The sequence below is a fragment of the Crocodylus siamensis genome, chromosome 2, assembly GCF_052110815.1.
Source record: "Crocodylus siamensis isolate JL-2025a chromosome 2, ASM5211081v1, whole genome shotgun sequence".
NCBI lineage: Eukaryota > Metazoa > Chordata > Crocodylia > Crocodylidae > Crocodylus > Crocodylus siamensis.
In genome coordinates this window covers 123,022,222-123,049,749 of record NC_143396.1, presented here as the reverse complement: position 1 = coordinate 123,049,749, position 27,528 = coordinate 123,022,222, and the positions used below count along the sequence as shown (strand labels likewise).

Below are 27,528 nucleotides of genomic sequence, written 5' to 3'. Positions count from 1 at the left end.
AAAAGCTGGCATTTTCTGAGGGGTGCCTTAAGTCTAACAAAGTTGAGAACAACTGCTCTATCATCACCTGAAAACAAATTAAATATTATAGGAACCAAGAGGTTAAAAATAAAGATAAGAAAGGGGAAGCAGTTGATTAAAAAGTATGACCTCCTTCTTTTGTTTATGATTTAACTTAACAGCACTAACTAATGGGCATTTTGAGGTGAGAACTGACAATGTACAGCTTTCAACTGGTACTTTCTCCAGCAAGGTTGTGGTTGGGGAAGAAGGAGACTAGATACGACATTTCTGATACTGCTAAAGAAAAATAGGAATTTTTTTTGTGTTTTTTAAGTGATTCTGGTAACCAGGACCATTCGCCCACCGAACTCCATCCTAACAACAAAAAGCATTAAAGCCTGCAAGTCTCAAACTTCTCTAACAGTTGTAAAGCAAAATGGCTAGGGGTGCACCGATAGAGACTTTTTGGGCTGATACCAATGCTGATTTTTAATGAGCCAAATTGGCCAATACTGATCCGATTGTGCTGTGATGGGGGCTATGGTGAATTTCGGGGTGGCTGTACCCTCCAGTGCTGTTGCTGCCCACCCTGAGCACAGCCTAGGTTAGCCCTCCTGCCAGGAAGAACTTGGCACAGCCCAGGTCCCAGCCTGCAGCTTCAGCCTGCCCTTGCCCCATACACAGATCCGGAGGCACCCTCCCCCCGTACCCTACTGGGGTGCATGAAGCAGCAGGAGCCATCCCCCCTCCTCTCTGTGCCACCACTCTGTCCAGCCCTGGCTGTGCAGTGCCTGCCTCTGCCCCAGCTCCATTCCCTCCCTCACTATGGGGGCCTTGGTCTGGACCCCCCATGCCCCTTCACTTCCCCTGGCCCCTTCCCACACAACACAAGCTGCCCTCCATGCTACCAGGCTGTGTTCCTGGCTGCCAGCATGCTGCCCTGCAGCTGTACACATGCACGGGGCATTTATTGGTGACATTATTTGCCACATCAGCCAAAAAAAGCCAATTGCTGATAATATCAATTTTCCATGCATTGGTGCTGATATGATATGGGACCGATGTATTGGTGCACCTCTAAAAATGGCAACGATGTGTCAAGGGTAATATTCAGATGCTCTTAGGCATATGGCTTTGGCAGATTTTCAGGTGTTGCTGAATTAAGAATCCAAGAAGAATATCTTGTAAATATAGTTTTTGGGTTTGGATTTTTGCATAGCTGGTTTTTCATTTGTGCCACAGCTATCTTAGTGAGTATTGCACTTCAGAATGAGATGATTCAAATCTGGGCATACAGAATAAAGATGAATAAAAGTGAATGAAGTCTGGGTTAAATAACTTGCATCGTCTCCTTCACTGACTATCAAATTACTTTTCTGAAATATGGCTCTCTTTTGCTTTTAGATTCGTATTTTGGTCTTCAGACAGTGCTCTTCCCAGCATTCTTAGGGCAAGGCTTGATGGAACTGACATGAGAGGCATTTTAAGGACCACTGAAAAAATAAAGGCAATCTCATTGGATTTTCCTGATGTACGAATTTTCTGGGTTCAGTATGACAGTGAAGAAGATATTTCACATGTAGGATCATGTGACTATAATGGTGGCTCTATTCATTTGCTCAAGCATTCTGCACAGTAAGTTTTACTGAGCCAGACAGAAAGAAAGAAAATATTTTCTTAGGCTTTGTGAGATAAATTCATCTTCTTCCCACCCTATTTTGTGACTTTGGAAAACATTCAGGAATATAAAATAGATATGGAAAATGACAAAGCATTCTCATAACAGCAGATATATAGTGAGAAGATGACAGGAAAATAGACCAAACAGAACCCATTTCCATTGCTGCCTGGGTAATACCGCCTTTTGGCTCATCTCTTCAGAGCCTTAAACAATCACAACTCATGAGTCCTTAGGAGGAATCTTCTGTGGAGGATTAGGAATCCTTCTTGGCAAAGAGGTGTAAGTGGCCAGTACTGCCAGTACTGGGCAGTCCCCTGTCCTTCCTTCTCCCTCTGCCTTCCCCCAGGATCTGGCACTGGCATCGGGAAGGGCAGAAGAGCAGTGATAGCACAGGAGTAGATATCACCTAATTTTTGTTGTTGCTGACACACACTGAGCGACCAAAGCCATGAATTTTCACTAGGGAAAAAAAATGAGGCAACGTCTCACAACATTATTGAGTCTCTGGCTCCTTCTCCTGTGTCATTGCTGCTGCTCTGGCCTTCATGCTTCCAGAGCTGGACTCAAAGCCACTACAGGGAAGGTGAGAGGGAATTGGGAAGTACAGGGGAAGGCGGGCACCTTGGCTTAGCTCCTTTTTGACTCTCTCCCTTTAGGCAGTGTCAAGGGCTCATATCAAATTTGCCCAGCCATCCTTATGATACCATTTTTTAGTTTCCATGTGTTCCCTGAGGCAGCATGACTTTCTCCACCTGTTTCTAGGTCTTTTATCCCAACGGCATATGGGCTGGAACATGAAAGCCAGAATCCTGGCTCTTTTTTACGCTTCAAGGTGGATGCACAGATTTATGGCCCCCTCTGACTCCTCCTAATCTGCACTACTGAGGTGTGCAAAGAGATTAACACTCTCCAGTGAGAAGGGGAGTACAGTTCTATAATAGATCAGGGCTTCTAGGGAGATGTCAGGTATTTTCTCCTGGGTTATTAATTTCTGAGGGGGCCAGTAGCAGGCATTTAAATTCTTCCAAGGAAACAGGGGAAGTTAGCTGGATTGGTTCCTTCCACAATGTTGTTCACATTGTTGTAGTTTGTGATAAAAAATGTCAGGGTATTCAAAGTAAACATAAGTGATATAGAAAAATGAGCCAAGCTTTTATGTTCTCGGGATAAATTTATGAGCAGGTGAATGAATGGCAGTGAAATAACATGTTACTTGTTGTTTTCTTTCTGCTTCAGACGACATTTGTTTGGCATGTCTCTGTTTGCTGAGCACTTGTACTATACAGAGTTGAAAACTGGTATGATTTGGAGAGCCAACAAATTTACTGGCAAGGTTGCAGTCACAGTTAGCCTGAAACCATCTTATTTGCCACCAGCAGATATAAAAGTGGTGCATCCCTTTAAACAGCCCGGTGCTAGAATGAATTCTCAAGATGTTGGTAAGTCACTGCATAATGGCATTTAATATGTACAAGAATATATATATAAGATAGCCTGTTTTTTTTTTTGGGGGGGGGGGTAGATTCTCAACCAGGGTGCCACCTCACCCTGAGAAGCCATGAGATCCTTTTAAGTGTACCCAGGGGAGCTGTGTAATATTAGCGCTGTTAGGCATGCAAACACCTATGCACAAGACAAATCTAGAGATGTGAAGGAGTAATACATAGTGGGTGTGTTTACAAGATCATTAATGCACTGTAATTACAGTGCATTAGGTTTAGTACCTGTAATGACAGGTACTAAATGCACTGTAATCAGTGCTATTGTACATTAACGCTGATGAATAGTTTTTTTGTGACGCTACTACACATTAGACTAAATCTACTGTGCATTAACACATTAGGATGGGCTTTGCCCACCACGCTAATGCGTAGTAGAATTAGTCTTTGGCTCATTAAGCACCTCGTGTAAGTGTGCCCACTGTCAAGAACATTCTGACCTGTTGTGTTTCTGAGGTCTTTGCAACAGAAGAATTGCATTATTATTTTTCTGTAGTCAAGAAATGAGCAAAAGCTAAGAGCTGTAATTTTCTGAAAGGTGCCAAGAGTTTAGCAAGGGGTTCCCTGGAGCCTAAAAGTGTTGGAAACCACTTCACCTGAGATTCTGCTGTGGTAGTTCCAGAACTTCCAGGGGGAATAAAGGTCCATGAAATGAAGAGTAGTTTGAGGGGTGAAAATAGCAAGCTATGAATATCTGACAAACCCTTGGGCACTTAGCAATTTTGAATCTCTTATTTTCCTAATAAACCTCCATCCCCTTTATTCCAGTACACACCCCTCACTCCTTCACAGTGATGTCTTCTGCTCCTCCTGTGTTGTGGGCTGGGTGGTAGAAACTAAGATTTTCCAGAGGGATCTCCCCAGAAATATCTCACTTTCACTGCAGGTGTTTGTTCTGCTTCAGCAAAGAAGCTGGTAACTAAGGCTAGGGACAGACATTACACATAAACCAGTATAAGTGATCAGAAACAGGTTTAAACTGTAACAGAACAGCAGCTCGGTGCACACAAACTGCTTTCAAAATGGCTGAAACTGGTTTAAGATAGACCTGTGTGTATGTATCAAACTTAACTGACTCAGGGTAAACCAGCCTATCAAACTTGTGTCGCAGATGCTCTCCTGACTTAAGTTAACTCACAGTCCCCCAGCATCCCAGGCTGCTTTACACCTCCCCCCACCCCCCTTGCAGAGTGGATGGGCTAGGCTTGGCTCAAGCTGTCTGCTCCCCTGGGCTGTCACAGAGCTGTGCCTGGTAGCCTGGTGAGGGAAGACAGCCTCCTGTAGCCCCAGCCAGAGCCCTGGTCTCTTAGGGTCTGCCCTCCCCGCCCTCCCGGTCAGCGTGAGTCACTAATGCGCAGGTGGCAGGGGGGAGGGAGCAGTCCCTCCAGCCCAGGGCCAGCCCAGAGCCCCGAGTCTCCGTGGGGTTCTTCTGCCCCAGTCAGGTTCCTAGAGCTGATGCAGAGGGAAAATTCCCTCCTCCCATCCCTCCATGGAGGTGCTGGGGAAACAGTTCCTTCAGCCTGGGGCTGAGCTGGTGCCTGGCATCAGCCCACATGGGGGAATCCCTCTGCCTCAACAGAGGGAGGTGGGGTTCCCACTCCATGCAGGGTGGCCTGAGCCTTTCCACTCAGAAGGGAAAGTCACTCCTCCCAGCCCTCAGCATGGTCCAGCACCAGCTTAGCCCTGCCCCCACGGGTACAAGGGAAAACAGTCCCTCCAGCCTGGACCCTAGCTGACACTGGGCATCAGCCCACATGGGGCGAATCTTCTTTCCCAGGCAGGGTCCCCTGAGCTCTGCCATGTTGCAGAGAGGGGGAATTTCCCCCTCACACCCCTCTCTGTGGTCCGGAGACAGCTTAGTCCAGGGGTGTGCAGTTATTCTGGGCAGATGGCTGCTTCTTGAGGCTTGGCAAGCCATCAAGGGCCACATGACAGGCAGCCCAGGGCAGATTAATATTAATTTTCTAATTTTTTTAGGGGCCCTGTGGGCTGGATAGAATGGCCTGGCAGACTGCATCTGGCCCCCGGGCCACATTCTGCCCACCCCTGGCTTACTCCCACCACTGCAGGTGTCGGGGAGGGACAGTCCCTCCAGCCTGGGGCTGAGATCAGGGGACCCTTCCCAGGGAAGGGGAACCCCCCACTGAAGCCTGGGGATCCCCCTCGTGGGCTGATGCCAGGCACCTTCTTGGCTCTGGGCTGGAGGGACTAAGCTAGCACTGGACCATATTGAGGGGTGGGATGGGTGAATTCCCCCTCTGCACCAGCCGCAGGGTTTGGAGGACCATGTCTGGCCAAGAATCCCTGCTGAGTTTTGGTCATCCCCCACCATGGGCTGGGCCCTGGGCTGGAGGGACACCTTGGGGGCTGGGGGAGCAAGGAGTTGGGTGGGGCATGTGCTGGGCAGCCAATCAGGGATGGGTCCCTCTCAGCTGCATTCGGGTGCCCTTGCCAGTGTCCGGCAGGCTGGGAAGCATGCTCTAGCACCCCCTGGCTTTCGGCCTGGGCCACTGGAGGCGTCTGGCTATCTTTCCAGATTCAAAAGCGAATGTCAGTTCATTTTAATTATCAGTTCAGCCTACACAGCTTAGACTAACCAGCAAACATTGAATCGATTCAGCCTCTGTCTGTATTTAGCCTAAAAAATGGTAAATGCTTTCATGAATATAAAACATGTGTTCATGACCTCAGGGAGCATGTGCTTTTATTCAGGGGGAATCCCTGTTTCTGTATATTGATATAGCAAATCATGTAAATATTTAATGCTACAAACCTAGACAGTTTTGTACACACACATTAGCATTGGCATTATGACTAGAGTGGACTTGTGCAGATGGTTTGTGGTTTTCACTGCCTGCTGCAGTTAGGAGATCCATTTGGAAAGCTGACAGACAGCCTCTTTCACATGTGTTCTACACAAATGCTGACTTAACCTAGATTCAACAGATGATATGTTTATTAATTCACTGGAACCTGCCATTGCTACTTGTGTTTCATAGAATGTCACCATTGTCCTAGCATCTTACACTGATTTTAGCATTTCTCCTTTATAGATTTTAACTGATTAACTGATTTTAGCAGTTCTTCCTGTTCTTGCAGATGCTGAGTTGCTTAAGTGGATATTAGCATCAGAAGGAAGCTTAACCCCAGTTCTAGATTTGATGACCAAAAGATTCAAATGCTAGTGTCTGGCTCCTAAATCCACAAAACCTAAATCCATAAATACTAAATTAATATTTGGATATCTAAATAAAAGCATTTTGAAACTTAAGGGTGTCCACTGACCATCGAAACAGAAATAATAATCAAAGAAGGGCCTATGTGATGAATCAAAGCTAATTGAGACTGACAGATATTTTCATGATATTGAAGCTGTCCCATGACAATGCTTTGCAGTGTTGCTGACTTGTAATTTTACTGAAAAAGTTACAACATGACTTTTTTCTCAAAGCTCCTTCTGTTGGAATCACTGTGTCCTGAGAATCTCAGCTTTCATTTTAATAAAGTAACGTTTCAGTTTCTCTTGGCTGTGAAGAAAAGCTTGAAAATATGAATCCTAAAGTCTTCAACACCAAAAATCAAAGAAACAATATCTGTTCTTTTTTAAATCTCAAAACTTTTAAGCCAATCATATAGTATTTTGGGGTCCAGTTTAGAATTTTCATGTGCATTAAACAAATAAATGGCAACCTCAGCAGTGATTACATTGCTACACTATAGCATTTTTATTATTTATTATTGGTAAAGCAGTGTCTATCAAAACTCTAGTCATGGACCAGGACCTCACTATCTCTGACACTGTATAAACACAGAACACGAAGACTTATCCACAGAGCATCCAGTGCAAGTGTAACACAAATAACTTATAGACATACAGACCAACATGGTGGTTCTCAGTACATAAACTGTTAAGTGTTTTGCAGGTATTGGGTTAGTGCATGAGAACCTGACTTGAATATTTTCTCTGACTGAAATGTGAGAAAAGCAGAAATTAACAGAAAGAACTAACACTGACAAGTAAATTTAATTTTCTAAAATTTCTTCAGCTTTTGGCCTCTTTTTGTGGGCATGGTTTTGAACCATGATTGCACTCATGTCATTGTAAAGAATTGTGGGCATAAAGGGAGAAAATTAACTGTTTTTTCTTTTCCTTTTTTGTCTGCATCTAACTGCTAATATTTACATTTTCAGTTCTCTATGGCCAGAAAATATGGGTTCAGTTTGTGAATACTGTGAAAAATTATGGCTGTAAGAATAGAGTCTGTATTAAAGCTATGATAAAAGCTAAGCCTTTAATAGTCTATTATCTAATTAATCACATAGATACTATCTATATATGTTTATCTAACTTTTTTTGTTTAACAAAAGCTATTAGACAAGAGAACATAAGAATGAATCTGCATCAGATCAAATCCTGAGACTTTGAACCAAATCTAAATTTGGGTTCTGGTTTTCTTATTTGATCAAATAGTTTTTTAAAAATGTGCCATTCCACTCATTTGGCAGGTATCTCCTCTATTACAGCTAATAGAATGTAGCCTGTGAAATCCAACTGTAATACTGTTGAATTGAGATGGTTAATTGAAAATAGCACAAGATAGCTTGTCCATGTGGTCTGTGTGGTCACAGGAAGCCTTTTGCACAGCCAGGCAGGATGAAGAGGGAAGACGGGGGTGTGCGTGCGTGCATTTGTTTGCATACTCATGTTCAGCAGCAGCAGCAACAGGCTATTCTTAGCTTGATAAGGGGGCAGGCAACCCCAGAAGAAGATTAGGAAGATTAAACCAAAAATAAGAGTTTGAGAGACAAAAATAAGACTGAGAACGTTGACTGGTAACTACAGAAGCACAGCTGCTGAAGAGAGCTAGGCCAAGCCAGCCAAGGGAGTTTGCAAACCCTTCCTGCTAAAAGAGCTGTTTGGATAGCTATTTTTAATTTGGAGGGAGAGTGATCCTGGGGGGAGAGTGGGGGGGTTCGCTTAGCTTTCTATTTATTTTGCATGTATTGTGGGTAGCAATAAAGACTCAAAGTTCTATGGGCAGTGCATAATTTATAGTACTTCTAGTTATAACAATCCAAAAACTAAAGCCCAGATTAGTGAAAGAATTCTGTATTAGACTTAGGCAATCCTTTCTGTCTCAATAAAATGTTGCTGGGCTCAGTTGGTTTATCCAACCAGTTTTTGTGAGCATATAGGACATAAAAACTCTGTTCTGCTACATATCCCCAGTATCCCCAGTTGGCCCAGGATAGTGTGAGGAAAACAATGACTTTTTCCAATGCAGAAATGCATCTCATCTAAGGGTATATTGAGACATTTGGGGAGGTTAGATTGAGTCAAAAATGGCCACCTGATCTAAGGAAAGTCAGGATGGGGGGGGCTAGTGGGGAGGCTTGGGGGAACTGGGGAGGTAAGCAGGCTCCCAGGGGGACAGACAGGGTCTTCAAGGGGTTGGTGAGGTCTGGGATGGTTTGGTGGGATCAGGGGAGCTTAAGGGGTCCATGGGGAAGTTTGGGGGGATGGGAGGGCTCTTTCCAACACTTTGGGACCAGGGGCTATTTTTAGTCCCCTGATCCCCACCACCCAGACAATCGACTCCCCCCATCCACCCGCCACTCCCCTTCCCTCTTCTCCCCTGACTTATTTCCTCAGCTCCCGGCATTGGCAAACACTAGTAAAACTGACACTGGGAGATGCTTGTGGTATGGGGATTTAGTGGGCTCAGGATGGGGGGGAAGGGGGTTGTCCATCTGAGAGTGCGGGGAGGGCTGAGCTTAAGAATACCAGTGTCAGGGAGGGGGTAGGAAAAGAGTGGCCCTGGATATGGGGCCATTGGCTAGGCTTTCCCAGCTCTGGGGCTTTGTTGGGACCTGTACAAAAGTTCAGGACAGTTAGATCTGTCTAAAAATGGCCAACCCAATCTAAATTAGACAGTCTCAGAGGTCGTATTAATTTAGATTGGGTCAGCCATTTTTAGACCAATCTAACTGTCCTGAACTTCTGCGAAGTTCACTCTTAGATTGATGTAACTAGAGATCTAAGTGTAAAGTCCGCACCTGGTCAAACTAATTTGTAATTTTTAATGTGATCAAACCTCTCTCTAGTTTCCCTAAACTTCTGTATATAGCATTATAGTTTCATAGTTTCATAGTTGTTATGGTTGGAAGGGACCTTGATAGATCATCAAGTCTGCCCCCCCTGCCCTGGGCAGGAAAGAGAGCTGGAGTCACATGACCCCAGCCAGGTGCTTGTCCAGTCTTCTCTTAAAGACCCACAAGATAGGGGGAAGCACCACCTCCCTTGGATGCCCATTCCAGATTCTGGTAACCCTTACTGTAAAGAAGTTTTTCCTGAATTCAATTTTACTTTTTCTTACAAAATATTAGCTTCGCCATGTGGTCAGCAAGGCTAACTCCTGATTGGAAAAGTTCACCTTAATAATAATATCATTCTTTTTGGGCACAATTAATCTCCATGTGGCAGATTAATCTCCACGTTTCTGACAGTGTAGTCAAAGCCTGAAGGACTCTAATTATGTCTTCTTCTGCAAGAATGTAGCTGTGGGCAGAGGTCATGATTGTTAAGGAAGGGTAGTGGAGATTATCATCTTTTAAGTAGATAGTAAGGCCAGTCCCTTAAAATGTGAACATTGGGACAGATTTTTGAACAGGACTCTGTATTCAAGGATGAGCCAATACAGAAAGCAAAGCATTGAAGTGATGTGTTCACAACAACTGTGTATATTGTTACAGTTGTTTGTTTTGTAGGATATTTGATTTTGTTCCTGGATGTCCATTGCAGTAATCTCAGCTGGAGTTATGCTGGGATCACAGTGGCCCGTGTCCGATCAGATGGATATGGAAATTGTAGCTAGAAGTAGTGTTTTTTGCTACTGTGGCCCTTTGAGGATCCAATAGCTTTCCAGTCCAAAAGGAGCTTAGGCTATGGACTGAATTAACAATGTGAGGGCAGATTCTAGAAACTGACTTTCAGATGTTAATACCTTTTGATAACTGGATTTCCTTGCTAACATGCTTCAGTGTCTTTTGGAACAGAACCAACAATTATTATATGATTGTAGCTATTTTCTATTTGCTATCCATGTTCTCAGACACCTGGCCAACCTGTTCCTTAGGGCACTGACAAAAGTGACATTTATTGCATGATTGACCCCTTGAAAGTGCTGTACAGCCATGTGCTGACAGAAGTGTATGGCTGCAGAGCGCTGTAAAAGTGCCTGATCACACAGCAAATTAACCCTCGTGTAATGAGGGTTCAGATGAAAGTGGTTCAAAGTGGAGCACCTTCATTAACTTGTGCTGTCCCTGTGCACAATCCTGGCTGGGCTGATGCAGCCCAGCCCTGCCCCTGGTGCTGTCTGCAGAAAGGGAGGGAGAAAAAGGAGGGGAGAGAGCTCCGGGCTGGGGTTTGCCCAGTCTATGCTGGAGTGGGGCTCCGGGCCAATCCCATGCAACTTTGGATACAATAACAATGAGAACCAGATTGTTTATTGGAAATATACTTTCAAAATAGCAGTCCTCAGTGTGGAAAACAGCAGTCCCTGCAATGAACAGAAATGAAAACTGCCAGATTTTTCTAAAAAACTGTCTTGAAAGTTCTTTTCTATATATGCAGTACAAATATATTGAATATATACATACACCATATGTGAAAGCTACCTCAGGCTTTGTATCAGTAATCACTGGAATTTGCAAGGAACATGAAAGCAAATTCAATGTAGGAAATTAATCTTTCATGGTTAACATGAATGCTTGTGCTCCAGTTCTCCTACTGCAGGGCACAGGGAACTTGCTATGGGAGCTGAGTTACTCATTTCTGAAAAGAGAGGTCAGACCTCAAGATGCTCCCAGAATAAAAGCAAAAAATGCCAGATGTAGTGGGATAAGAACTGTAGTGTAAACTCTGGTGTTTCCTCCAAGACACTGGGAAACAATGGAATCTTCTTGGAGAGTCTGCTCTTATTTCCTAAAGGCATGAGTACCATGATTCAACCTAGATGAGAAGAGCAGTAAAACCAGTTCCAAATTTTTAATATGTAGGAGCTGATTTCTTTAACAGGCATAGGACTCTCAATAGTGCTGAAAGAAAGGAGATTTCCCAGTGTTGCATGTTTAACCTTTCTGAATCCTGGGCAACCTTATATTCAGAGACTTTCAAGTGATACAAAAACAAACAAGTTGAGAATTAATCTCTTGGCTCAATGAGAGAAACCTTTCCAAAGGAGAAAGTCAGCAGGGGACATTTAGTCATTGTTGTTATGGATAAACTGATTCCAAAAGGTCTTTTCTTCTTTCTCTCTTTCTTTCTTGGGAACTACGATGCTACAGCAATGATTCCCAAAGGGTGTGTCACAGCACACTAGTGTGCCACAGGAGCAAGAGGTGTGCCACAAAACCCCCCTGTGTTAGGCAGTAAATGTTCTTCTCTCCTGTCTGGCACCCTGAGCCTGCCCCAGCTACTCCAGCAGTGCCTGCAGCTTCTTCTTGGAGGACTGTCACCCCCAGATAGCTCTTGTTGGCCACCCACCAGCATGTTCTGCAGCAAGCAGGTGGGCAGGTGAAAGACAGATGGAGCTGTGCTTTGCATCCTTTCCACTCTTCATATGCTCCCAGGGCCAGCAGGAAATGCCGTGGTGGTAGTTGCTGGCATTTGGGACTCTGCAGTGCCTCAGCAGGGGGTTTGCCCTTGCCTCCTGAGGGTATAGATCAGGGGTTTGGGGGGGGGCATTGAAAAGTGCAGAGTGCCCCTCCTGCCGTTAAGTGGCACCAGCTAGATCAGTGAGCCTAAAGTTTTTTAGCCTCAAGGCCACCCTTCATAACTTTTCAGAATGTAGATCTGTCTCCATGATTTTAACTGGGGTGCTGTGAAATTCAGAAAAGTTATAGAGGGGGGCCTTGAGGCTAAAAAAGTTTGAGAATCCTTGCTTAAAGAAAGATGTATCTGTTGTTCTTTTTCTAACTGTACATCTCAGCACTGGTATTATTTCCCCTGGCAGGAGAATGGGGAATGTTATGTTTTGTAAAAAAAAAATATGGATATGTGAGTGTGTAAAATATTATATATATATATATATATATATATATATATGGATATATGCAGATGTGTAAAAACATTTATTGGGTGTAAGAGTGATGTGTTCTGCCAATTTTAATCCAGAAAAAAGTGTTTTCTGGGTATCAAAAGTTTGGGAAATACAGTGTTAGATAGAGGAAGATGCTCCTTATTGTTGAAACTGTGCAATGTTCCTTAGGCAGCTTGCTTTGGCACTGGTACTATAGGTTGCCAAATAATGCTTTCTGAGGGAGCATAACCCCTCTTCAGGCTGCATCTCCATATATTGATCTGTTGGTCTTTACTGGAAACTGATTACCAAATTCCATTCCTTTTGATGTTGGGTGTTTATCTGACTTGGCTCCTTGCTCTGGCCAAAGTGGATACAAAATTAGTTCTTGTAGAGATGTCTACAACCTCATCTGTATAAATGGTACAACTTTGTTTTACAGCAATTAATTTCTTTAAGCACACTCCCTCCCCTCCCCCGCCTCTTCCCCTAAGCACACACCCTTTGTAATGTAGACAGAGAACACCTCTACCTGTGGTTTTGTCAACACTTAACTCCTATTTCCTGGCACATAAAGCCCTCTTGCACCTGCTAGGAAAAAGTTGCAACTGTGACAGTATAAATAGTGTATAGTAGGCAAGGCAAACACGATCCCCACCATCCAAAATGACAGTTAACATGACAAGGAAGATAATTGCCATAAAATTTCCATAACGTCTATTCAGCAGAGCAAAGTAGATGATTAGTACCAGTCCCATGTGATTAACAGGAGCAAAGAAATTACATTTAATATATAAAACAAGAATATACCATGCACATTTTGTTGGCAAGGTGATAAGCCTGGTGTGAAGGGATCACTCCCTTGTGCATGAACATGTGGAGGGGAGAAGATGCAGTGGTGTGGGTAGTCCTGTATTTGTCACATACAAGTCTCACCATTTGGGCTTTGACAATCAGCAAAAATCACCTTGTGAGCTTCTAATTGTTGCCCATGTGCCCCTAGTGAAATCAGTCCCATCTCTGCTCCAGATGTTCCCAGAAAGTACTTGAGCTGACAGGTGGCCAGAAAAGATCTTTTGCAGTCATGCCAACTAGACTATTAATACATAAGAAGGTCATTACAGACACCCCCTCAGCAGCCGCAGAGCCCCCTGCCGACCCCCAGCACAGCCGGAGGTAAGCGGGCTCGTGGTGGGAAGGGGTTAACTCCTCGCTCCCTGGGAGGAGGCCACTACTTGGCCCAGCCCCCCAGGGAGTGACAAGAGAAAGAGTGGGGTACTCACCAGTCCCCCTCCTGTAGGGCAGGGCCCCCCAAATCCCGGGCAGGGCCCCCCTGGCTTGAGAAACCAGCGTTCCCCAACGGCAGGCCCACTGCGCATGCACGCAGTTTAAAAGGGCCTGCCAAACAGGGGGAAAAAAAAAAAAGCTCAGTTAGGATCCAGAGCGGTGAGAGATGCGCGGGTGAAGCCCACGGCGCCTCCGCTCCCCCGAAGCCCCCAGACACCCCCTCAGCAGCCGCTGAGCCCCCTGCCGACCCCCAGCACAGCCGGAGATAAGCGGGCTCGTGGTGGGAAGGGGTTAACTCCTCGCTCCCTGGGAGGAGGCCGCTGCCTGGAGCCGGGTCAGGGCAAGCCCCCACCCAGGCCCTTACTTGGCCCAGCCCCCCAGGGAGCCACGCGACGGGAGCCGCACAAACAGGCTGCGTAAACAGGCGCTCGAGTTAGCATGGAGTTTGCGCAGGGGAGGGCGCGGGAGGAGACGAGACCTTGCCTGCAACCCCCCCAGAGTAGTCGGTCCCAGCCGTAGCCAGCCTACCAGAGGCATGACACGGATGGGCACGCGCCGCACCCCGAGGGTCCCCTTGGGCTCTGCGGCCCCCCCAATGGCCACCGCAGAGACGGCCACCCAGACGGAGCCCATGGTTCCAGGCTCCATGCAGACAGAGCCCCTGGCTCTTGGCTGCGGGGGCTGCCTGTCCCTTTTTCAGGCTCTGGGGCCCGGGAGCATGGCCACCTCCCCTTGCGGGGTCTGCTCCCTACTGGGGTCTCTGGCGCGCCAGCGGGAGGAGCTCCAGGCCACAGTCCAGAGACTGCGTGCCATCAGGGACTGCGAGCAGGAGATAGACTCCTACTGCCAGGCCCTTCTCCCCCGGGAGCTGCAGGGTAGAGCATCGTCTCCCTCCATGACTAAGGAGGACTCTGGGACCTCCTGCTCTGCCCAGTCAGGGGCATGGACCCAGGTGGTCAAGGGCCTCAAGGCCTGCCGCACAAAGGCCCCTCCCTCGCCGGAGCTTAGCAACAGGTTAGCACCTCTTGCAGCCCCAGCAGAGCCTGCTCAGTTGCCAGCTCCCGCAGGCAACCTAGGCTCAACCACATCTACTGGCCCCGCTCTCCCCAAGTCAAAGCGAAAGGTGTTTGTTGTGGGAGACTCCATCCTGCGGGGCACTGAGGGGGCAATCTGCCACCCCGACCCCTTAGCCCGGGAAGTCTGCTGCTTCCTGGGGGCCCGCATCCGAGACATTGCGGAGAGGATCCCGCAGCTCCTCCGGCCCACAGACCACTACCCCATGCTCCTTATTCACGTGGGTACCAATGACATGGCTCGGAGCACCCCCAGCCAGATCATGAGGCGCTACAGGGAGTTGGGAGCGGGGATTAGGTGTCTGGGAGCTCAGGTGGTGTTTTCGTCCATCCTCCCAGTCTTGGGCTATGGGCTGAGGAGGGAGAGGAGAATCCATGCAGTGAACCAAAGACTGCAGAGCTGGTGTCATCGGGAAGGCTTTGGCTTCCATGACCGCAGCCCGCTCTTTGGCAAGAGAGGCAGCGAGCTGCTGGGAAGAGATGGCCTCCACCTCTCTCCCCTGGGGAGGAGGCTCTTCTCAGCCAGGCTGGCTGACCTGCTCTACCGGGCTTTAAACTAAGCCCACTGGGGGATGGGGGGACTACTGCCACTGCTGGCCCACTGAGCGACCCTTGCAAAGCCAGAAGACCAAGGCACTTAAGGGAGCCCACCCCTGCCCCAGCCCTGGCACAATCTGTGGGCAAGGCAAGAGCCCCCAAGGGCACACTTGCCTGCCTGTACACTAATGCCAGGAGCCTGGGTAACAAGCAGGAGGAGCTCGTCCTCCTGCTCAGTGCAAAGAATTATGACATCATTGGGATAACGGAGACCTGGTGGGACTCCACCCATGACTGGACCACGGGTATAGAGGGCTATACCCTGTACAGGAGGGATCGTGTTGACAAAAGGGGCGGGGGTGTAGCTCTTTATGTGAAGGAAAGCTACATGTCCCTGCAAGCTGATGTTGGCGACCGGCATGGACAGCTAGAGACCCTCTGGGTAAAAATTTGTGGGAAAAACAGCACAGGGGACACAATGGTGGGAGTCTACTACAGACCTCCCACTCAAAGTCCTGAGCTTCACCAGGAGTTCGCCCGGGAACTGACTGAGACCACTTGCTCTAGGACCTTGGTTGTCATGGGTGACTTCAATTACCCGGATATCTCATGGGAAGATTGCTCAGCAAAATCCGAGTGGGCGCAAAGCTTTCTCTCATGCGTGAATGACCTCTACCTGACTCAAGAAGTCTATGTGCCAACGAGAGGCAAAGCGCTGCTCGACCTGGTACTGGCTACGGGGGATGACCTAATCGGCGACCTAGTGATCGATGGGAAGCTGGGTGACAGCGACCACGAGCTGATCACCTTCACCATCCGCTGTAAAGCTGGCAAGTCAGTCAGCAACACAGAAGTCCCTGACTTCAGAAAAGCCGACTTTGACAAGCTCAAGAGGCTTGTCGGTCAGGCCCTCAGGGACCATGACCCCAGGGAGATGGGAGTTCAAGAAGAGTGGTTGCTTCTCAAGGAAGCGATCCTCAATGCACAAGCTAAATCTATTCCAACACGGAGGAAAAGCAGCAAGAAGGCACAGCAGCCCTCCTGGCTCTCTAGGGACCTAGCGGACCTCCTACGGCTAAAAAGGAAAGCCTACAAAGGATGGAGGACGGGATTCACCTCCAAGGAGAATTATTTTGCACTGGTCCAGTCCTGCAGGGAGCAAACCAGGAAAGCCAAGGCTACAACTGAACTCCAACTAGCTTCAAGCATCAAGGACAACAAAAAGTCCTTTTTCAGATATGTGGGGAGCTGGAGGAAAAGCAAGGACAATGTTGGACCCCTGCTAAATCAGATGGGGCAACTGACAACTGACGCCCAGGAAAAAGCCAACCTATTAAATAGGTATTTTGCGTCAGTCTTTCGTCAGTCCCATGGGACGCCCATGCCTGCTATGGGACAGGGAGATCCGGGTGATGGGGATCCTCTACTCTCCATAAATGCTGACCTTGTGAAGGAACACCTTGAGAAGCTGGATACCTTCAAGTCAGCCGGCCCTGACAATCTGCACCCCAGGGTACTCAAGGAGCTGGCGAGCGTCATAGCCCAGCCCCTGGCACGGATCTTTGAAAACTCCTGGTGCTCTGGTGTAGTGCCCGAAGACTGGAAGAAGGCCAATGTGGTGCCGATCTTCAAGAAAGGGAGGAAAGTGGATCCAGCTAACTACAGGCCCATTAGCCTGACTTCTATCCTGGGGAAGATCTTAGAAAAGTTTATTAAGGAGGCCATCCTTGATGGACTGGCCCAGGCTAACATTCTAAGGGATAGCCAGCATGGGTTTGTTGCGGGTAGGTCTTGTTTGACCAATCTCATTTCCTTCTATGACCAGGTGACCTATCACCTGGACAAGGGAGAAGAGATTGATGTCATATATCTTGACTTCAAAAAAGCCTTTGATCTGGTATCCTATGATCACCTCTTGGCCAAACTGGCCAGTTGTGGCCTTGGCTCCACCATGATCCGCTGGCTGGGAAACTGGCTCCGTGGTCGGACCCAGAGGGTAGTAATTGATGGCAGTCACTCATCGTGGTGCCCTGTGACCAGTGGGGTCCCTCAAGGCTCTGTCCTGGGACCCATACTGTTCAACATCTTCATTAATGATGTGGACATTGGAGTCAGGAGTGGACTGGCCAAGTTCGCTGATGACACCAAACTTTGGGGCAAAGCGTCCACGCCAGAAGATAGGCGGGTGATCCAGGCTGACCTGGACAAGCTCAGCAAATGGGCAGATGAGAACCTGATGGTGTTTAACACCGAAAAATGCAAGATTCTCCACCTTGGGAGGAAAAACCTGCAGCACCCGTATAGGCTCGGCAGTGCTACGTTGGATAGCACTACAGAAGAAAGAGACTTGGGGGTCATCATTGACCACAAGATGAACATGAACCTCCAGTGTGATGCTGCGGCTAGTAAAGCGACCAAAACGCTGGCTTGCATCCATAGATGCTTCTTGAGCAAATCCCGGGACGTCATTCTCCCCTTGTACTCGGCCTTGGTGAGGCCGCAGCTGGAGTACTGCGTCCAGTTTTGGGCTCCACAATTCAAAAAGGATGTGGAGAAGCTTGAGAGAGTCCAGAGGAGAGCCATGCGCATAATCAGAGGTCAGGAAAACAGATCTTACGATGATAGGCTGAGAGCCATGGGACTCTTTAGCCTGGAAAAGCACAGGCTCAGGGGTGATCTGATGGCCACCTATAAGTTTATCGGGGTGACCACCAGGATCTGGGGGAACGTTTGTTCACCAGAGCGCCCCAAGGGATGACGAGGTCGAACGGTCACAAACTCCTGCAAGACTGTTTCAGGCTGGACATAAGGAAGAATTTCTTTACTGTCCGAGCCCCCAAGGTCTGGAACAGTCTGCCAGCGGAGGTGGTTCAAGCACCTACATTGAACACCTTCAAGAGTAAATTGGATGCTTATCTTGCTGGGATCCTATGACCCCAGCTGACTTTCTGCCCTTTGGGCAGGGGGCTAGACTCGATGATCTCCCGAGGTCCCTTCCAGCCCTAATGTCTATGAAATAAATCTATGAAATAAATCTAAGTACTAGCTCTCTGATTTGTTTTTACCATCAGGAAAAGAGGGTTATCTTCCCAATTCAAAAAAACAACTGATGAGAAGAAACAGTTAGGGCCCAAGCATCTCTGCTCTTTGTTGACAGGATCAAAATCACAGCCTACCACAAGAGGAGGGATTTCCTTGAAACTGACAAATTAATGCAATATGGGCTGACAAACCTTTATATCTACATACTGGAGATCCCACCACACTTCTCAGGTCTTCCTGTGATTGATGGGGCCACTAAAGCTGCCCATTCCTGACTAAAAGCAAGGGAATATGCTGTGGGACGTAATCCAGGAGGGCTGGGGGGACACCTTAGCTTTGGAACTAGCTCCATCCTTTGGTTACAAATAGCATCCATTTGTTAGCTGTCAATGGAGGCTGTCAAGCTTATGTAATAGCTGGAACTTTTGAGACTGTTTTGGGGCAGAGAAGTTTAATGGGAGATCAACTTAGTTCAGATCGGTGATCAGGGAGGGGCAAATTCTGATTAATCATATGTTTAACATGCCTTTCAGTGGCTTTGTAATCCCTTCCCTGAAGGGCCTAAATTGAGCAAACCTAGAAGATAAAGATAACAGAGAAAGGAAGATTCCAGGGAAAGGGGGAGGGAGACAAAAATAAAGCAAAATCCATATCAACTTTAACAGCAAGAAAATCAGGTAAGTTATGTTGTTTTCAAGAATAAATGAAGGCAGAGCAAGCATTGGGACAAGGACTATCTTTTTGTGCAATGTCAGTTAAAATGGGGCTCTGATTCTTGATTGCGCTTAAAACGAAGCATAAACCACAGAAAACAGGAGAGGAAATCATCATCGGGAAACAAAGTGACCAATGTGAATTCTGAAGTGGACTTTAGATAAGGAGAGGAAGGATACTAGTGTTCCTTTCCAGACTTAATAACCCGGGTCTGATTCTGTTGTAGATCTTGGTGGTTCCACCCAAGAATTGACTACAACGTTAGTTTCTGTCTAACGATATATCCTGTATGTTATGAAACAGTTTCCATCCTGGAGACTATTTTCTTTTTCCAGAACAACGATCCTGCAATTTTAACAAAGAAAACTGTAAGAGAAGAATCTGCAGGCAGGACTCCAGGACCCATTGGTGCAGATGTTCTAGTGGATTTGCTTTGAGTAGAAATAAGCAGTACTGTGAAGGTAATGTATAAGTTCAAAAGATGGGATGGATGAACAAGGGGGCTAAGCTTTCTTCCTCCCTTTCCCCACTCTTTAAATCCCATTGAAATCAATGGATAGGCACTTTTGAAAATCACACTGGGTGCCTATGCACATCCAAAATATCTTTAAAAATCTGGCCATTTTGCATTTTTAAAAAAACTCATACCCTTTATAGTGATAAACTACTACGTTCGCTAGAGAACTTTTAAAGCGTATTTGCATGGACTCTACTATCCTGCTTATTATAATGTCAGACCAGCATATTTTTCAGAATGATGCACTGTGTCTTTGAACAACTGAATATGAATTTTTTCTTGAACTTTGTGTTGGTTTAATTTCCATAAGAGAGCAGCACTTGTATGTATTGGATTTGATGACCATATTCTGATACACAACTCTGTTTTCTTTTGTCAGATGTCAATGAATGTGCCTTTTGGAACCATGGTTGCACTCTGGGGTGTGTAAATCTCCCTGGTTCCTATTATTGCACATGCCCAAGAGGTTTTGTTTTGCTGGCTGACAGGAAAACGTGTCATGGTAAGTAGTAATAATAGATAAGCATATGAGGCGTGGATTGTGAAAGTTATCATTTGCACAACATGACCTGTGATTATGGTGCTGTTAGGTTTCTTTCTTCTTATGAAAGGTAAATTATGACCCAAATGCGGAGGTCATAGTTAAAGGGATATAAGTTGCCAGTTGGTAAGCAAGTGTGAGAATCACATAGCCAATAGGAGCCCAGACAAGAACCAGGATGAGCAGTTACAGATATCTACATATATCCTTGATAGTTCAGTTACACTGCCAAATTGTAGGACGTTTCAGTGAGCCACTGCCAAACCTCAATCTTTGGGGTCCTCCTGCTACTTTTGCATGTACTTATACAGTGCTCACAGTGGGATATTGCAACAATGAAATGCAGTGAAGCAATTGGGATCCTATGACCCCAGCTGACTTCCTACCCTTTGGGCGGGGGGCTGGACTCGATGATCTTCTGAGGTCCCTTCAAGCCCTAATGTCTACGAAATCTGTGAAATCTATGAAGCTTGTTATGCTAGTATATCACAGTATATCTAAAAGAACTTTTAGAACAGCCTAGCTGTGAAACACCCATCATTTTCAAAAAGTGCAATATAGGGACACTGCTGAAAATTATTTAATTCCAATAGTCTCCATCTTGGTTAATGTGCTACAGTTTGAAGCAAGGATTTCCACAGCTAAAAGCATAAATTGCTGTGGCCTGAGCCAGTGCTCTCCAGTAAAAGATTATAACAGGCTCTTGTCTTAAATTGTTAGCACAGAGCTTGACCCTTATCAAATATTGGGTGAGTTACAGTAGCACAAATGTACGAGAGCAACTATAGTGTTGTTTCATTCAAGCATGTATTACTGGAACTGTGTAGAATTCACAAAAATGTGTAGGACTTAGGTTAAAGCATATCATACTCTCACTTCTTAGGGTCATACACTCCGTTTATCTAAGAAATCTTCTTTGTGAAGTGAAGCAGTTTATTTAATTGATCAAGGTATTTTGTAAGCAGTATAACTCTTAATATGCGAAAACAAGCAATGTGTATTTATAATATATTTTTAAATGCTAAATACACTTTCTGTTTATCTAACTTCAAATGGCTCCTAGTCAGTTCAATAAAACATAGTAATATATATCATAATATTGTTTGTTGTGGTTGATTAATAATGCAAATAAAAACCTAAAGCATGAAAACTGAAATCATATCACTAAAAACTGACAGTAATTTTCTGATATGTATCATTATGAAGCTGAGCATGTCAGCATCTACTTCTATGAGGCTGAGCTTGTTATCAAGTTTAAGATTTTGGAATATGTGTTATCCAGCTAAATCTCTACATGGGGATCAGAAAGTCACGTGCATCTAGCTGTAGTGATTAGGAAACTCATGTGAATGCACTAAAACTGGATAAAGTGTTAGGCCTCAGCTTTATTAGTACAACATAATATAGCATATAACACCATGATGTGGTGAACAGTATCCAACTCCAGTAAGACAATGAGAGAGGTTACTGTGGAAGGATAAAAATTTACACTAAAACAAGTGAGAGGGCACTTCAATTTACCTTCCCTAACCCTCTTCTTTGGTTGTGTTTGGCTCAGCAGCAGGTATCCAGATTTTCCGTTTCCCATGGAAAAACAGAGGATTTTACCTTTTACTGGAAGCAAACCCAGATTTCTCATTTTACTGGAGAAGCCTGGGGATTTTGCAGTTTTGCAATGAGCTCCCTGCAGGCTGGCAGTTGGATGGAGCTGGACAGGGCTGGGGCTGGGGCTGCTGCCCAGCTGGGTGGTGCACGGGGCCTGGGGCCACAATGCGCAGCTGCGGGGCCCCAGCGGGGAGTGGGATAGGGCCACGTTTTGTCCAGGGAGCGGGGGTGGGTGTGATGTGATGAGGTGGGGCTGGCTCTCTGCTGTGGTGCACACTCCCAAGGGGAACAAGGGGGACCTGGGCCCCCGAGATCTACGCATGGTGCAGGCACAGGCTGTCCGCTGAGGACACAGGCTCCCACCCTTTGTCCTCCCCTGGGGCCTCCGCCACCCAGCGGGCTGACCCGACGTGGCAGGGAACAATGGAGCTGTGCAGAGAAACTGCCTGCCACTGCAAGCGGTGAGCTGCCCTGGCAATGTGCCCCCTGCGTTCACAGCTGCAGTGAGGGGAGCCGCATGGGGTTGCGCCCCTCAAAGCAGCCGCACACAGGGGGCGCGTTGCCAGGGCAGCATGGAGCTTGCAGTGGCAGGCAGCTTCTCTGTGCAGTCCTGCTGTTCTTTGCTGTTCTGGGTTACACTTGCTGGGCTGCAGAGGCCCTGGGGGAGGACAGCAGGGTGGAAGCCTGAGCCCACAGCCACCCCACACATAAGTCTGGGAGTTTTCAGCAAGGTGGGGAGTCAGCTGCCTCCTGCTGCCCAAGTCCGCAGCAGGCAGCAGTGGGGAGTGAGGGCAGGGGGACTGAGGACCCACATCCGTAGCCCTGGCAGCTTGCAGCTGCCTTTGGCAGGGCTGGGGGAGCAGAGGCAGAGGTGGGGGGCGAGGGGCACCAGCAAGGCTGTGAGGCTGTGGAGTGAGGGGTAAGGCATGAGCAGGGCCAGGGGGCTGTGAGTGGGAAGTGAGGGGTACCAGGAGGACTGGGAGGGGAGGTTTGGAGGGGGGCCTTTAATTTTAATCACAGATTTTAAGGCTTTTATTAGAGCATTTGCTATTTTTTTATCAGAATTTTCAGGTTTTTTTATCAGGAAAAACCAGGATCCCTGCTCAGCAGGAACAATTTCTGCAATGGTTCAAGGCAGTGTCTATTAGGGCTGTGCAAGATTTTGCCAGCAGTTTTGTTTCAATGCTGTTTCGACTCATTTCAAGCTTGAAACAGTGAAATTGAAACAAAACAGAGAGCTTTGAAACAGCCTCAAAATGAAACGAAGCAAGTTGAAACGTTTTCAAATTTTTGAAACATTTCAAAGCTCAAGCTGGGTTTGCCTTCAGGGAAACAGAAACTAAAATAAGGAGAGAGAGGGAGAAAGGGGGGAAGATGGGGAAAAGGACTGTTCACATTATTGACTGTGTAGCTGGCCAGTGACTATCATCCTTCCCTGAGGTCCCTTCCAATCCCTGTGATCTGGGGGAGGGATGGAAAAACTGCATAAAAGGCAGCGTTGTTTGAACTGCCCTCCTATCTGCCACAGTTACTGAGCTGGGTGTTCCAGTGTTGCCTGTCAGCAGCTAGAGGTGCAGGGCCCCAGAACCCAGACTCCCCCTGCACCTGTCTCCTTGACAGCTGGGAGGCTTCGTGGCCACTGCAGGGCCTAGAAGACCTGCAGTTTTCACCCCCCACTCCATGCCCCAGGACAGACACAGTCTCACAAAAACCCATGACACATGTTTTGCCAGTCAGCAGCAGGACCGTGGAACCCAGATTCCCGCTCCACCTATCTCATTGACAGCTGGCAGGCTTCATGGCGTCAGCAGGGGCTAGCATGCCTGCAGCTTTCACCGTGCTGCGCCTTAACACACACACATTGTCACCCATGTCACAACTTTGCTTGTCCACAGCTTGAGGTGCAGTTTTCCCCAAACCTCTACACCTATCTCCTTGAAACTTTGCAGGCTTTGTGGCCTGAGCAGGGGCTAGCATGCTTGCAGGTTTGACCCTGCTGTGTCTTAACACATATACGTAATATGAGTTTTGCTTTCAAGACTTTGAGGTACAGTTTCCCTAAAGCCCCTGCACCGATCTCCTTGAAACTTGGCAGGCTTCATGCCCTCAGAAGGGGCTACCATTCCTGCAGCTTTTATCTAAATCAGGCCAGAAATGACAAGTTACAGGCTGTTTTGAGCTTCCCCATTATAGTCTATGGGCGAAATGTCGAAACAGTGTCGAAACAGTGAAACTGTTTCAATGAAACGAAACAGAACAGCATTTTCAAATCAAAATGAAATTCAAAATGAAACGCTGTTCTGTCAAAACATCAAAACACAAATTGAAATGGAACGGTGCCATTTCGCACAGCCCTAGTGTCTATCTCCCATGCTTAAGCCAGCAAGGACTCAGAGGGACATTGTCCTTGCTGGTTTCACAGAACTCTTACTCCCAGATGAAGCAGACCTAGATGCGTTTGGGAGCACAGCAGGCAGGTGCACAGTGTTTGCATATCTACCTTCTAAAGAAATTTTGCATACATTTGCTCAAAGTACAACCTAATACTTTCCTTTGTTTGGGGCTGCCCACAAGCCCACTGGTTAAAAGGATGAAAATCTTTTCATTATGGATTAAGTTCCTGGGAATATGGCAGCTTCAATAAGGTTAAGACAATCTAGCATTTATCTTAGCAATGAATCTTGCCAGAAGCTTTCTGAACAGGTGACAGGCAAGCTGAAAAGTATGTACTAAATCATTGCATGGAGCCATGTCCTGCTTTAGGACCATTATAATTAATATTCCCTCCTGTATCTACACTATAAAAATAACCATGTTTTAAACACAAGTGTAAAATTATATTCTCTTGTTTTTGTCTGGGTAGTCACTCATAGCTGGTAAGTAAGTACTAGGTGTAGAGAATAGCCATCTATACAGTTGCAGATGAATTTTGGAGATACCAGGAAGAAATCCATTTAAGGCTGGTTTAATGTGATTGAGCTGAGTGAATAGACCACAGACCTGACCAAGAAAGGTGAACAGTGATGGGAGGTTCCAATAGATCAGTCATCCTGTGATGTTTGGGGACTGTGTGTTAGCTCTGGTAAGAATTAAGCTTGAAAGTTCCACCTTCACTTTTTATGGTGGCTGTAACTTTCTGTATATATACAATTTATAGCAGAATCAGGCCTTATAGTTCAGATTTCCATAGCTATTTAGGTATCATAAGATGCAGGTCAACTGGTGTTTTCAGGAGTCCCTTGGTACTTAACTCATATTGATTTCCTACTTAAAGTATTTGGAAGTATAGGCCTAAAATGTAGTTATTAGTGAGCTCTTTAAATAAATTTCATTATTGGCTTGATTAGGATAGGGATTTCTATGCTCTGTGAATCCTCACCGCTACCTATGATATGTTCATTTTTAGACAGTAGTAGGAAAGTACCTTGCCTTCACATTCTACAGGTATTTCACGAGGAAAGAATAATGTGTGCGTAGTTTCTTTTGGGATGTAGTTGTGTGGTGAAATGTTAGTACTGCCTCTATTGCTTGGGCAGATTGTAAAGGGGTTTCATTTAACTGAGAGCCCCTACTACACATTACATACATTACAAAATTAACTGGGTAATCGTGCAATAAATTTAGACTGGCTACACATGCAAAGTAAGACTGGCCACAGAGGCAAAGTAATTGTCACAGAATTATCTGGTTAATCACTCAATACGTTTAGACCAACCACACAGCAAAGTAATTGTCACATGATAAAAATGATTATCCAGCTATAAAAGGAGCCAACCAGCTATGAAGTTAGTGCTTGAAAATGTGTAATGACTCTATAGTTGGTTTCTAGACAGCTTTCATTTGAATATGTAGCAGGAGTCTCAGCTCAAAGAGTCATGGGCTGAATTGTGCCATTTAGGCTCAGGCCAGCATTGGTGTGATAAGGACTCCCACTGCCCTAGGATTAGCATGCCACAAAAAAGGCAAAGTCCCATTTTAATGTATAATGAGGTGGGAAAGGCTATACTGTGATGTTCTAGGGTGGCACAGTATGTTCCTGCTGGTGTGCTTGTCTTCCTCCATATTATAGAGGAGATGCAATAAAACGCTAGCAGTACACAGATGGAGCTGTTCTTATGGCTGAGAACTGCAGTTGTGCACTGAGGTAGGAGGAAGATTATTTCTGCATCTTCCCTAGCACAATATATCCCTGTTCTGGGATAATCTGCTGAATTTTCTGACACCACAACTAGTTGGGATAGCGAACATTTCCAATGCTGCTCATCACTCCCTAGGTCAGTTGTCTGTCAATAATTTTAGCTTTCCAGGCACCTACCCCTTATTGTCCAAGTGCTGAGCAGTAAGGTAAGGATGACAAAAAAGTAACATGCTTTTGGCCCAGGTTTAAGGCCAAATATTGATAATGTAATTCTTCATTTACTTCCAAAACTTCTGTAATAATGTCTCCCACACCAGAAAGTATTCACATAACCAAAGCAGCAGCATATTGTCTCAATCCAGAACAGAAATGTAGGCCACACAACAGCTTGAAGCTTTGATGACCTCTTATTTATGACATGAATCTTTTAATTCTAAAGCCAAGAGGCTTTACTGGAGTATAAAGGGTATAAATATGAGATCAATTTCTAGATCTCTTTCTTGATACTTAAGAGGTCGGAACAACACAGTTCACACTGCAGTTGCCTTGGAGAAGGAATATTTATGGCAGCTTTGTACCATTCAAGCCAGTACGTACTGTTGATTCAAGGAAACAGCTGTGGGAAACCTGTATTTGTTCCAGTCTCAGTCCCTTCTAGCATGTGTTGCCATATGGCACTTTGGGTAGTACAAGGAAAAACAGTGTTACAGCAACATGTTGGCTGAAAGGAGGAGACCTAGGGTTTGTTTTCCTGCCTAGTTGTTTGAAATGAGGAAGAAAATTAAATTTAAAGACACCTAAAAAGTAGCTGGTACTATCAACAGTTGTAAGAGGAAGTAAACACTGACCTTTAATAAGTGTTAACTGCCACACAAGAATTATCCATTGATGAGTTAAATCTTGTCTGATCAGTGTTCACCTCTTACTTCCATTGTCTGCAGCAGAGTTGCCTTACATTAGGTGGTGATCTGGCCCCACTGAAGCTGAAAGCTGTAAAAGTAGTTCTGTGATAGACTATGTGGTTGTGGGAAGCCTATTTTATTGCCCTAGCTATATATAATGGACTGTTTTTATAAATGTTATGTATTAATAAATACTTGCCTATGTTGTAGCCTCTGATGAGGCTATAAATGAACACAATAAAAGGGTTATAATAACAAACAATTTGCGCACAGTGAGCAGTGTAACAATTTTTGAGACAGGCAGAAGGCAGGGCAAGGTAGCACCTTAGGGCTCCTATACAGTGGAGCTTGGGGGTGCAGACCAGCCGGATCCAACACCCACCAGCAGTGGGGGCAGTGGCGCGGAGTTGTGCCCCCTCCCCACTGTCGGCACTTATGTGTCACCTGATGTAGTTATTACTATAGTAGCACTTAGTGCTTCACTGGGTGAGGCTCTGTATTTACACACAGTTAGAGATTGTTCCTGTCCTGAAGAACTGATGATTTATTCTAAGGTTCAGATTCGAGATTCCTCACTCTAAGCACATGAATAGTTCAGTGCTGACATGGCTGTGAGAATTTTGACAAAGCAAAGTGTGCAGGAAACAAAGTGAGTGCTATTATCCTTATTAGACAGATAATGAGCTGAGGCACTGGGCAGGTTAAATGACTTCTTCACAATGTACGTGGCAGAGCTGGAAACTGCATCTATGTCTCTTCGTTTAAAGTTACACTATTCTCAGTGGTGGCATATAACAGAAGAAGGAGCAATGGTCTAAAGTTGCAGCAAGGGAAGTTTAGGTTAGATATCAGGAAAAACTTTCTCAATAGGAGGGTGGTAAAAGTTACCCAGAGAGGTGGTGGAAT

General features: G+C 46.0%; 1 protein-coding gene across 2 annotated transcripts in view; it reads left to right on the top strand.

The window, feature by feature from the left end:
* Positions 1–27,528, top strand: part of EGF (epidermal growth factor) — a 104,144-nt gene that overhangs the window by 27,245 nt on the left and 49,371 nt on the right. For both annotated transcript variants that reach the window (XM_090036693.1, XM_090036692.1), the window contains exons 5-8: positions 1,408–1,638; positions 2,921–3,123; positions 19,255–19,380; positions 19,816–19,938. In XM_090036693.1, coding sequence (XP_089892819.1) covers positions 1,408–1,638; positions 2,921–3,123; positions 19,255–19,380; positions 19,816–19,938 — 683 coding nt within the window. The remainder of the gene's footprint in view (positions 1–1,407; positions 1,639–2,920; positions 3,124–19,254; positions 19,381–19,815; positions 19,939–27,528) is intronic.